This window comes from Rhinolophus ferrumequinum, chromosome 3 (genome assembly GCF_004115265.2).
Source record: "Rhinolophus ferrumequinum isolate MPI-CBG mRhiFer1 chromosome 3, mRhiFer1_v1.p, whole genome shotgun sequence".
Taxonomy (NCBI): Eukaryota; Metazoa; Chordata; class Mammalia; order Chiroptera; family Rhinolophidae; genus Rhinolophus; species Rhinolophus ferrumequinum.
This window is the reverse complement of record NC_046286.1, coordinates 63392843-63406082: the sequence shown is the minus strand read 5'-3', so window position 1 is coordinate 63406082 and position 13240 is coordinate 63392843. Positions and strand designations below refer to the sequence as shown.

The 13240-nt window shown below is 35.7% G+C and overlaps 1 protein-coding gene across 4 annotated transcripts in view; it reads left to right on the top strand.

Annotated features, from left to right (window-relative positions):
• The window catches only part of REV3L (REV3 like, DNA directed polymerase zeta catalytic subunit), a 153052-nt gene that overhangs the window by 83807 nt on the left and 56005 nt on the right, over positions 1-13240 (top strand). For all 4 annotated transcript variants that reach the window (XM_033102882.1, XM_033102884.1, XM_033102881.1 and 1 more), the window contains 3 exons: positions 2491-2630; positions 3328-7495; positions 11365-12278. In XM_033102882.1, the coding sequence (XP_032958773.1) occupies positions 2491-2630; positions 3328-7495; positions 11365-12278 (5222 nt within the window). The remainder of the gene's footprint in view (positions 1-2490; positions 2631-3327; positions 7496-11364; positions 12279-13240) is intronic.

The following is a 13240-nucleotide window of genomic DNA, read 5'->3' as shown; positions in this document are numbered from 1 at the left end:
AGTTTAGGCCTCATTACCATTTATCTAGAATACTGTGATTCACTTTGCAACTGGTCTCCTTGTTTCCAGTCCTGTTCTGCTAGGGGGGTGATAATTATAATTAATTACTTTGTGGTCACTTAGAATGGGAAGCAGAGAGTATCAGAACCCTTTGTGAATTCAAGTCATGGTCTACTATCTTTATGTCTTTTTTAAATATGGTTATTAGGGGAATGTAATAATCGTATTGAGTCTTAATTTCAGACAGACATTTAACAGTCTTACATAACATTCGTGTGGATGAGGATACATGGCAGTAGTAATGGATTACGTAGTTTCACAGAGAATTTACATGATTTTACAATCAGAAACCACTTAAATGCTTAGTGTGTGCCAAGTATCATGCTAGATTGGATTGAAATTGTCGTAAATATTAGACGTTGGTAACTCATTGGATAACAGATTCAAAATATCTTCAAAGTAAATAAGTGATGTCAAATAAAGTATAGAGTGATATGTTTAGGGTCAATCAGTTAGCTTCACAATTACAGACTAGATAGACCTTCAGTTCATTCTGGGCTTAACAGTTTCTGTGGAAAAACCTGAATATTACTTTATTAAGAGCACAATAAGTATGTAGTGTTGTATGATTGCCAAAATGGTAAATTTTATTATTGGATACCAGCTATACTTTGGGCAACATTTATTATTCTAACAGATTTTGGATTTTATTAATAGAATAATTATAGTATTTATTTGATTATTTAAGTCTTTCTGTAATAAATTGGATTACTTCTTTCATATTTTAGCAAAGTTTATTGACTATTTGATATTTGTATTTGATTTTGCGGCATTTTACTTTTTCTTACTTGCATTTTTTCCCTCATTATTCTCTCATTGTTTTATTTTGGTATTACCCCTTGATTTCACCTTCAACGTATCATTAGCATTTCTTCTACAGTTTCTTAGAGTATATCTTATTTAGTTTATACTTTTATACCTGACATGCATTCACATATGCAGTATAAAATTAATATAAAGTCACTATCTACTTGTTACCAGTAGTGTCAGCCTGTTTAAAATAATAGGCATGGTGTATCCCATGATTAATGAAATGACTGGACCAGTTCTGTGAAAACCATGCGCAGGTTAACCTTGCGAAAACAAACCCAAACATTTCATAAATGTATATTAGAGAGAGATTAAATAACAGAAGTTTAGTGTCTAGAAAAGGAGTCATTTAATTCTACTTGTGTATTGGATGTTACGTTCTACCCCGGAGAATGTACCATATTTTAAGAATACTAAGACAGTAAAAGGAAAGAGGAAGACAATGAAGGATCTGTGAATTATGTCACTTTTAAAGAATAGTAGAAAAAAATAGATAATGTTTGGTCTAATTAGAGAGGAATTATGGGACAAATGATAAATGCCTTCATATTTTAAACGTTATCAGGCGGAAAATGGCATAGACCTGCTGCTATATATGGCTCCAGAGGACAAAAGCAGGAGGAATGTATGGAAGTTGGAAAGAAAGGTTTTTGTGTATAGTATAGGAAGAAAATTACTAACAATTGGAGCCATTAACAATGAAAACGATTACCCTGTGAGGCAGTAAGCCCCTTATGCTGAGAATGTAAAAGTAGAGATTGTGTCAAGTCTGTTAAAAGGAAGGTTTTGCCGTGGATAGAAAGTTGGACCAGATGACCTCTAATTCTCTCAGCTCTTAAAAGAATGATTTTAGGACAAATTGTGATTTGGGAAAGGCTTAATGGAGTAACTGCTGCATGTATGATAAAGGGATATTTTCAAATTTTCAAAACAAGAGAATGAACTAATTATGGATATGGTATGGATAGAAAGAAAGTTTGCCTAGCCAGATAGAAGAGAAAGTATCAAGCTAGGCTCTAGTAAAAAAAAAAAAAAGTTAAAACTTAAAGAGTGTCCATCTGGACTTAACAGGGCATCTGAAATTCTCAGTGACACTACTTTACAGCCACTGCTGGGCTGACACAACACCTTAACTGCTTCTTAGCCCCTCTCTGATCCGTTATTTTTCTTTCAGCCCTGACCTGAATACTCCTTTGCCCACCTTTTTGTTTGTTTTTTCCAATTCATTATGTAGTGATTGTGTTTGTAGAGACATGTCAGATGCCACCTTTTTAGAAATTACTGGGTTCTCTCTCACCCAAGCTGTTGTATGTGTAGATATCTAATGAAGACTGAAGGGGAGAATATGAAAAGAACACGATTAGATATGATCCAGGATATTGTAGACTTTGCGTATAGAAATGGTGGTGTCTTATCAAAGGGATTATAAAATCTATTCATGATAAGTTTTTGTAAGACATGATACTAAAGCAAACTAAACCTGCCTTTCTTTTTAAAGTTGTAATTATCAGATCATTTTATTAAATTTTACTACTATAGCATCAAATTAGGCAAATTATTTGAGACTGACATGCTTTTTCCTAATGATCATACTCATTAGTGAATCTTAATATACTCTAGATCACTGTGCCGAAATACCCATAGAAGCTCAACCGAAGATGATTCATCTTCAGAAGAAGAAATGGAATGGAGTAATAACAGTTTGTTTCTAGCCAATCTTTCTATACCTCAGTTAGATGGAACTGCAGATGAAAACAGTGGTAAGTACACAAGTCTACTGTAAGCATTTCATAATTTAGAGGCTAAAATGTGTTTGAATTTGAAGCTATTAGTTTGGTGCAAAAGTAATTGCGATTTATGCAATTTAACCTTTTAAACAGCAATTACTTTTGCACCAACCTAATATAATTACGTTTCCTATGTAGTTAGTTCGCTGATTGAGTCTGTAACAATACTGTAATATTTTGTCCTCTAGAATTTTTTCTTTTGAGAGATTGTGGACAGATTCTCATTTTTAAGAGGATAACATTTGTTAATCACTGATTTAAAGCTTCATAAAGTTTAATCAGTTTATAGTGTTAATGTTTAACTAGCATCAGAAACTAAGAAATATGCTCAGCTTATTTGAAGTGAAAATGTAAAGAAGCATATTATGAAAATTTTTCAAGATGACAGTGTTTTTCCCTTATTCTCCTAAAAGGCATTGAATATTAATATAATCTATTTCTGATCAAAAGAATGTATGTTTAAAATAATGATTAATAATTAAATGTAATTAATTCTTGTTTGTTTAGATTGAGTCATTATCCCAATGATAGGTGTAATCATTTTGTTGAGATAACCGTATTAAATATACACTTCATATAATTTCTTTTATGATGATAGTATCATGGTGTGGGAAAACATTTTTAAAGTTAAGAGTGGAAGTGAAATAAATTCTTTTTCCCCCCTTTTCAGACAATCCATTGAACAACGAAAATTCTAGAACCCACTCTTCTATGATTGCAACAAGCAAGCTATCAGTAAAACCTTCCATCTTTCACAAAGATGCTGCTACATTAGAACCCCCATCTTCTGCTAAGATTACCTTTCAGTGTAAACACACAAGTGCCCTTTCTTCCCATGTTTTGAACAAGGAAGATTTAATTGAAGACCATTCACAGCCAAACAACGTAGAAAAAGGTCCAGATCATTCAGTTGCTTCTTTTACAAATGAAAGCACTTACTCTATGAAATACCCTGGATCTTTAAGCAGTACTGTCCATTCAGAAAACGCTCATAAAGAAAGTACTAAGAAAGATATCCTCCCAGTATCTTCCTGTGAAAGTAATATTTTTGATTATGAAGAAGATATTCCATCTGTTACAAGACAAGCACCAAGTAGAAAGTATACAAACATCAGAAAAATTGATAAGGATGCCCCTTTTATACATATGAACCGTCATACTAGCGAAAGTACATTGAGCAAAAATTCTTTCAACTTTTCTGACTTAAGTCATTCAAAAAATAAATTACCTTGTGAAGGAAATGAAAAAGGAAACAGCACAGCTCTGAATAGTTTATTCCCTTCATCGTTAACAGAAAATTGTGAATTGTTGTCATGCTCAGGGGAGAATAGAACTATGGTACATTCTCTTGATAGCATTGCTGATGAAAGCGGACTAAATAAACTTAAAATTAGATATGAAGAATTTCAAGAACATAAAACAGAAAAGCCGAACCTCAGCCAGCAAGCAGCACATTATATGTTTTTTCCCAGTGTTGTTCTTTCTAATTGTCTCAGTAGACCACAGAAACTCTCTCCTGTCACATACAAACTACAACCCAGTAATAAACAGTCCCGGTTAAAAATGAATAAAAAGAAACTTGTAGGTCATCAAGAGACTTCTACCAAAACTAGTGAGAGTGGAGCCACAAAAGATAATTGTATACAAAATAATTCTTGTAATAGTAATTCTGAGAAGAATAATGTATTGGCAAGTGATTTAATTAAAGTCACCCGTGGAGCTTTTGAAAATAAAACACCTACGGACAGTTTTATAGACTGTCACTTTGGAGATGGAACCTTAGAAACTGAGCAGTCCTTTGGATTGTATGGAAATAAATATACACTGAGAGCCAAACGCAAGGTAAATTATGAGACTGAAGATAGTGAATCGAGTTTTGTAACACACAACTCAAAAATTAGCCTACCTCATCCTATGGAAATTGGTGAAAGTTTAGATGGAACTCTCAAATCGCGAAAACGAAGAAAAATGTCTAAAAAGCTGCCCCCTGTCATCATAAAGTATATTATTATTAATAGATTTAGAGGGAGAAAAAATATGCTTGTGAAGCTAGGAAAAATAGACTCTAAAGAAAAACAAGTAATATTAACAGAGGAAAAAATGGAACTATATAAAAAGCTTGCACCTTTGAAGGATTTTTGGCCAAAAGTTCCTGACTCCCCTGCAACCAAATATCCCATTTATCCATTAACACCAAAGAAAAGTCACAGAAGAAAAACGAAACACAAGTCTGCTAAGAAAAAAACTGGTAAGCATCAAAGGACAAATAGTGAAAATATTAAAAGAACTTTGTCTTTCAGGAAAAAACGATCACATGCTATTCTTTCTCCTCCTTCGCCATCTTATAATGCTGAAACTGAAGACTGTGACTTGAATTATAGTGATGTGATGTCTAAACTAGGTTTTCTTTCTGAGAGAAGCACAAGTCCCATAAATTCATCCCCACCTCGCTGCTGGTCTCCCACAGATCCAAGAGCTGAAGAAATTATGGCTGCTGCAAATAAAGAAGCAATGATTTTTAAGGGTCCCAATGCATATAATAGCAAGACTGTTAATTCCCGTATAGAAAAAAATAGTCGAGCAAGAGCACAGGTGAAGAAATCAAAAACAAAGCTTGTTAGTAATCCCTCTGCAGTTACTAAGAAGAGGAACAAACGAAATCAGACAAATAAACTAGTCGATGATGGAAAAAAGAAACCGAGGGCAAAACAGAAACAAAAAACAAATGAGAAAGGTACGTCGAGAAAGCACATAACACTTAAAGATGAAAAAATAAAATCTCAGTCTGGTGCTGAAGTTAAGTTTGTGCTGAAACATCAGAATGTGTCTGAGACCTCAAATAGTTCTGGAGGCTCTCAACTACTTTTTAAACAGAAAGATGTGTCACTGATGGGCTCTGCTATGGATCATCCCATTTCTGTTCCCCAAACCACTGGAATTCATGCACAACAGAATTCATCCGGCTGCTTTTCTTCTTTCTTAGAAAGCAAGAAACCTGTAGATTTGCAGACATTCCCCAGTTCCCGAGATGATTTGCATTCATCCGCTGTTTGTAATTCTTTGGGACCTGGAATCTCAAAAATTAATGTTCAGAGGTCTCATAGTCAAAGTGCTATGTTTACTCTAAAGGAATCAACCTTGATTCAAAAAAATATATTTGACCTTTCCAACCATTTGTCTCAGGTAGCACAGAATTCACAGATATCTTCAGGTGTAATGTCTCCAAAGACAGAAGAGAATGCAAGTATACAAAAGAACTATTTGTCATCTATTGGAAAGTTAAATGAATTTCATAATTCCCTAGAATCAAAAGCTGACCCAGCATATGCCCCTAACTTTTTGCATTGCAAAGACAGTCAGCAGCAGATTGTGTGCATGGCAGAACAGTCAAAGCACAGTGAAACTTGTTCTCCAGGAAATGCAGCTTCAGAGGAAAGCCAGATGCCTAATAATTGCTTTGTAACTTCCTTGAGAAGTCCAATCAAACAAATAGCATGGGAACAAAACCAAAGGGGCTTTATTTTAGGTATGTCAAATTTTAAACCTGAAAGGGTAAGACAAAGGTCATTGGCAGAAGCAATTTCACAAACCAAAGCACTTTCTCAGTGTAAAAATCAAAGTGTGTCAACACCTTCAGCATTTGGTGAAGGACAGTCTGGACTGGCAGTTCTAAAAGAATTGTTACAGAAAAGACAGCAGAAAGCACAAAATGCAAATATTATGCAAGACCCGTTACCTAATAAACACCAACCAAACAAAAATATGTCTGTTTCCCTTGAGCATAACAAGACAATTAAACGAACACGATCAGTAACATATCCAAGAAAACCTCGAACCCCTAGAAGTACAAAAACTAAAGAAAAAATCCCCAAACTTAAAGTAGACTCCCTAAATTTACAAAACTCTGGCCAGTTGGAGAACTCCCAATCGGATGACAGTCCCATCTTTTTTTCAGATCCAGGTTTTGAAAGTTGTTATTCACTTGAAGATAGCTTGTCTCCTGAACATAATTACAATTTTGATATTAATACAATTGGTCAAACTGGATTTTGTAGTTTTTATTCTGGAAGTCAGTTTGTCCCCGCTGATCAGAATTTGCCTCAGAAATTCTTAAGTGATGCTGTCCAGGATCTTTTCCCAGGACAAACGATCGACAAAACTGAGTTTTTAAGTCACGATAACCAGAAGTGTGATGAAGACAAACATCCAGCCTCAGACTCAACCTCATGGATTAAATCTGGTACTCTGAGTCCAGAACTGTTTGAGAAATCATCCCTAGAGAGCAATGAGAGCCATCGCCACAACCAGTGGAAAAACAGCTTTCATCCTCTAACAACTCGGTCTAATTCAATAATGGATTCTATCTGTGTCCAGCAGGCAGAGGACTGTCTAAATGAAAAATCCAGATTGAGTCGGAATTCAGTAAGCAAAGAAGTGTTCTTTAGCCTCTCACAGCCTGGCACTTCAGACTGGATTCAAGGTCATACCAGAAAGGAAATGGGACAGTCTCTTGACTCAGTCAATACCTCTTTTACTACAATACTATCCTCCCCTGATGGTGAACTTGTGGATGCAGCCTCTGAAGATTTAGAATTGTATGTTTCAAGAAATAATGATATATTGACACCAACTCCTGATAGTTCACCAAGGTCTACCAGCTCTCCCTCACAATCTAAAAATGGCAGTTTCACCCCTCGAACTGCTCACATTCTGAAACCACTTATGTCCCCACCAAGTAGGGAAGAAATTATGGCAACTTTGTTGGATCACGACCTTTCAGAAACTATTTACCAGGAACCGTTTTGCAGTAATCCTTCTGATGTACCAGACAAGCCTAGGTAATCAGAGTTATCTTTTCCCCTTGTGTCACTCAGAATAATTATAATGTATATAACATTTGTTACCTGACTGCTTGCTACTTTTCTGACTGTGACTCTGTATTTGTAAGTATATCAGTGTGAAAACTATTCATAATTATGGACTTACTAAGAAAATTCACAGACTACTGTGTTTCCCTAAAAATAAGACCTAGCCAGACAATCAACTCTAATGCATCTTTTTGAGCAAAAATTAATATAAGACCGGGTATTATATTATACCCGGTCTTATATTTTATTAAATAAGACCCAGTTTTATATTATATTATATAAGACCCGGTCTTATACTAAAATAATAAATAAGACCCGGTCTTATATTAATTTTTGCTCCAAAAGACGCATTAGAGCTGATTGTCCGGCTAGGTCTTGTTATCCGGAAAACACGGTAGTTGATGGTTGCACATGGAGAAATTTATTTAAGTTTCCCTTGAGCATAACAAGACAATTACGCTGTTGGTCTTGGATCTATTGCACAGTGTCTCCCTAAAAGACTAGAGATGCAAAGACTCACTATCCCGTGATGCCAAATTAAGAAGGCTATCATAATACTTTAAAAGTATAATTATCATTTAAAAATGGTATTTATTTCTAAAAGGGTAAATTTTTATAATTTTAAAAAAGAATTTCATTTTTTAAGTGTTTGAAAATGAGCATACATATATTTAAATACTCTTTATGATATATCTCTAAATGAAAATTATTTTGTTATATACCACTTTTGTTCATGTTGCCAATATCTTCAGTCTTATTACTATTGTTAGTTTATATAATTATTAAGGGTGCAAGATGGATTTAGCCTCCCATTATCTCTTCTTTCTTTTAAGAGTCTTTTCAGAGAAGTGATAGACACGTGTACATGCACACGCACGTGTGTGTACACACACACACACACATACCAATAGCAAAATGGGCAGGAATCACAGTAGTGGTTTATTTATAAACTAGTAAAGTAGGTGTCCTATACCACCTGCATTACCAAGGTAGAGCATATCTGATAAGAGCTAAATTGGGGAGCATGCCTTTATCCAGGAGATTTAAGTGATGCTTCTTTCTCCTGCCTCCTGTGTCTTGGATCCCATTTACCTAACCAGTCTCAGAAAGAGGCAGTTCATTGGAGCCATCCAGTCAGAAGCAGAGGAGCTTGGCTAGAACAGCCAAGGCTTAATCTAAATGGTGGAAAGAGATATGAAGAGCCAACTCAGGCGAGAGGTCACACTGCATGTATGCTCTGACATTTAGCAGCCCCAAGTTCCTGACCCTAGTAAAAAAGACACAGTGAATGCCAGGCTTTTACCCAGGAGATTAGCAATAATGTCTACAGGAGTCCATTTAAGAAAGAGGTCAGAGATCATAAGTATAAAGTAGAAGTTCCCTCCTGTAAGGCCTTGAAGTGAAGGACAGAAACAATCCCCCCCTCCCCCAAGACACTTGTGTTAACAGGTTTTTTTGTTTTGCTTAGTATCCACATGTAGTCTTTTAACATGAATGGGATTCTATTTCACTGCCAGCTTATATGAATGTCTGTTCCTTAGACATTAGTTTCCATTATTTTGGGAGCTTTGACTTTATCAGTAGTCATTATGGTATATTTTTTATTTTTAATCAAAATATTTTTTTCTACCCTTAGCCTTACTTAGTTAACTTACCATGTACTAGTCATTAACTTTTTGTTACTGTTAGTTGTCTAACTCTGACCCTTGTTCTGCAGCTGAAATAGAAGGATAATAGTCATTATTTTTTAAAAACAATGTTGTCTAATAAAAATCTATGTATTCATTATAGAAAGTTTAGGAAGTATAAAAGGACAAAAATCACACCATTTCGCCACCTAGCGACAATCACTAATAATATTTTAATGTGTTTTCTTGTATGTATATAGTTTTTTTAAATGTATATAGTTTTTTGTATTTTATAAAATCTGATCTTACTGTAGAAACCATATTATATCCAGATTTATTATTATTATTCACTTAACATATTTATAACATTTTCTAAATTTGTGAGTTTCTTGAAACATCATTTTAATGACTGCATAATATTCAATCATGTATATTATTGGACAGAAAAGTTGTTCCTTATTTTGCCACTATAGGTAATTAGGGGATTAGCATCTTCTTCATAAAGCATTTCTTGTATTTTGGAGTTTTTCCTTATAGTCCTGACAGTAGGATTACTACACGATTTAAGGCTCTTCATATATATTATGACATGAGTTGTAGCAATTACTATGCTGCTGACAATATTCAAGAAAGCTGAATTTACCACATCTCACCAATTTTTATTTTTGGGTTCTTTATGGTTTCTCTATCAAAATATTAAGTTGAGTATGGTCACATGACATACGTACTTATTTCCTTTAATAGCAATAATTCCGCTTTTAATTTTTCATATAGCTGGGAGGTAGGTGCAGGGAAGGCGCACCTGGTTATGGAGTTAACTAGTAGGAGGCAAAGTCTTTAGGGGAAAAGGAAATGTGGGAACCCTGATGCTCTTCCTTCAGCTCCAAATCAGAAAACATGAAGCGAGTTCATTGAGTTTTATTTAGAGAATGACCAGGACATTTGAGGAACCATGCCCTAAGAGAAGTAATTGAAAAAACGAAAAATTGTCTTCATATCCATGAAACACATACCATGAGGAAGAAAAACTAGAGTTCTTGTATGTTGCTGCACAAAACAGAAATAGGACCAATGGATACATGTTAAATAAAGAGATTAAGCTTAATAGTTATAACTACTGGAAACAAAACCAAGCTACCATTTAATTAGTGATTCTCCACATACACATACATTATTAGCATTTAAACTATGCATTCCGTGGTCTCTGCCAATTCCTAAGTTCATAATTATGTTAGTGTTCAACCTTGCTGTATAGAGGGGAGAAAGAATTATGGTAATTTACCTCAATTGTGTGTGACTTTTTTTTTTTAAGTTTGAGGGAATTTGGGGAAAGCACAAAGATTTGTTTGAACTGACTGGCTTTACTAAACTACTATAATACTAGGGAATATAAAAAGAGGCTATATTTAAAATCCAGGGATCTGGTTTCGGAGGATAAATCCTTCCATTGTTTCTATTCATTTGTGGTAATAGTGGAAAGTTATTTAAAATGAGTTGATGAAAGGAATCTGATGAGTTTGTGCTATCTCCTCGAAGAAAAGAAGGCTTCATTGAGTACTTAAAAACAAAATACCTTCTTTCCCTAGTATGGATGATTTTCCAAAGGAAATTATTATTATGTTTTCTAGTTGGTTTATTGTGTTGTTCAGGCCCTCTGTTTCCTTACTTATCTTCTGTCTGGCTGTTCTATCTATTATTTAGATTGGGGGGATTGAAGTTTCCAAGTATTGTTGTAGAGCTATCTATTTCTTTCTTGAATTCTGTTAAATTTCTTTCAGGGAAGGTCTGAGGATAATGAATTCTCCCAGTGTTTGTGTGGCTGTGAAGGTCTTTATTTCCCTTTCACTTTTAAAGCGTAATTCATTGGATGTAGGTGGACACCTCGAAGCTGCTGGGAGAACCACTGCGCCCTGGGGATGTGCAGTGCAATGGCCACTTTGGGTTGCTGTAGGCTTGGACCTTGGGGGGGCATTGGGTTGGGGCCCTGGGGATTCCCGCCAAGCCCGTGTAGTGAGGAAAAGCGTATTGAGATTAAAAACAGAGTGTACTTGCATAAAATATGTGTATGTAGTGGGGTGTGGAAAGGGAAGAAAGAGATGGGCATTTTTAAGCCTCCAAAAGGGATTTTAAAAATCTCTAGGATAGGGAGCTAAATATTTTGGTAATTGCTCTTTAAGACAAAACAGTTGTTCTAAAATATGTTGTTTATAGGGAGATCGGCGGACGGCTTCTCATGGTAGAAACTCGGCTCCCAAATGATCTAGCTGAGTTTGAGGGAGACTTTTCCTTGGAAGGACTTCATCTGTGGAAAACAGCATTCTCAGCAATGACTCAGAATCCAAGACCAGGGTCACCCCTTCGCAATGGCCAAGCATTTGTCAATAAAGAGTTAAGTAATGGCCATAAAATGGTTGAAGATAAAAAAATTGTGATTATGCCTTGCAAATGTGCCCCAAGTCGACAACTGGTTCAAGCATGGCTTCAAGCCAAAGAAGAATACGACCGTTCCAAGAAACTGTCTAAAACTGAGCCAACTGGAGTTGTAAAATCTGCTGAGAACTTCAGCTCTTCAGTTAACCCAGATGACAAACCTGTAGTGCCTCCAAAAATGGATACAACTCCACAGATACTCCCCACTACAGCACATACCAAGGAAGATGTTGATAAGTCTCAGATTGCTTTACAAGTGCCAACCACAGGGTGCAGTCAAACTGCAAGTGCAAGTCAGAAGCTGCCACCAGTTGCTTTTGCAAATAATCCTGAAAAAGATGAAGATGATGATGATGACTATTATTTTAGTTGTAGCTCCCCTGATTCTCCAGTAATTCCGCCTTGGCAACAAGTAGCACCCTCAGATTCCAAAACACTGAATGGAGATGACAGACCCTCATCACCAGTAGCGGAACTATGTTCCCTGACTGTTGAGAACTTCTTAAAACCGGTAAAAGATGATGTACAGAAAAGCCCCTGCAGTGATCCTCGGGAGCCGCTAGTGATATCTCCAATTAACGTTAGGGCAAGAACGGGGATATGTGAATCACTTTGCCTTCATAGTACACCAATCATACAGAGAAAACATCTGGAAAGGCTTCCTGAAGCAACTGGCTTTAGCCCTTTATCAACAAGTAAGTTAATAAATAATAGAAAGAACTCCATAATTGTTCTTCAAAGATTAGAAAAGGAAACAGACTATGTTAATGAAAATAAGAGCTTTTTAAATGAAATTTTAGCTCAGCTAATGAGAGTCTTGTTATTTTATCATGTCTTGGAAAGACATCATCACATGGAAACTTTTATCTTTTTGCTGTGAAATCTACTGACATCTGCTTTCATCTTATCTTCTGGCTTCTGGGTGAACTATAGGAGCCCTCTCAGAAACCTTCTTCTCAACTCGATTTTTCCCATTCCCGCTCTCCCATTAATATATACCCAGCTCTCTCCCACCTTTTAAAATAGAAATAAAGCCTAACAACTACTTTGACCATACGTCTGCCAGCTTCTACTCTGTTTTCCTCTTCGTTAAAGCCAAATTTCTTGAAAGATTTCTCTTAATTAGACAACTCCATTTTTTTTACCTCCTAATCATTTCTCAGCCTACTCTGAACTGGATTCTGCTCCCCACCATTTCACCAGTACATCTCTCTTGCAAAGATTCTCAATCACCTTCATGTAGCAAAGCCAGTGGATGTTTTTCAGTCTTTCTATCAAATACCCTCTAAGCAGCCGTTGTCCTATTGTCCACACCTTCCTTCTTGGAGCTTCTTCCCCCTTGATTTTTCTCCTACTCCTCTGTTTCTTCCTGCTTTCCTTTATCTCACATTCTCAGTTATTTATATGTTGGGATTTATTAAGGTTTAGCCTTCTTTACTCTATATTGTCTCCCCGAATGATCTAATTGCTGCCCACAGGATTTCTACATATAACTCACAAATGTAAATTTTCATTCACAACTGTCTTTTAAGCTTCAGAACACTGTACACAGCTGTCTATTTGACGTTTCTACTTGAACGCTCAAAGGTACCACAAGGTCAATATTTTTTAAACTCAATTCTTGATCTTACTGCTTACATTCACCACCAACCACCGA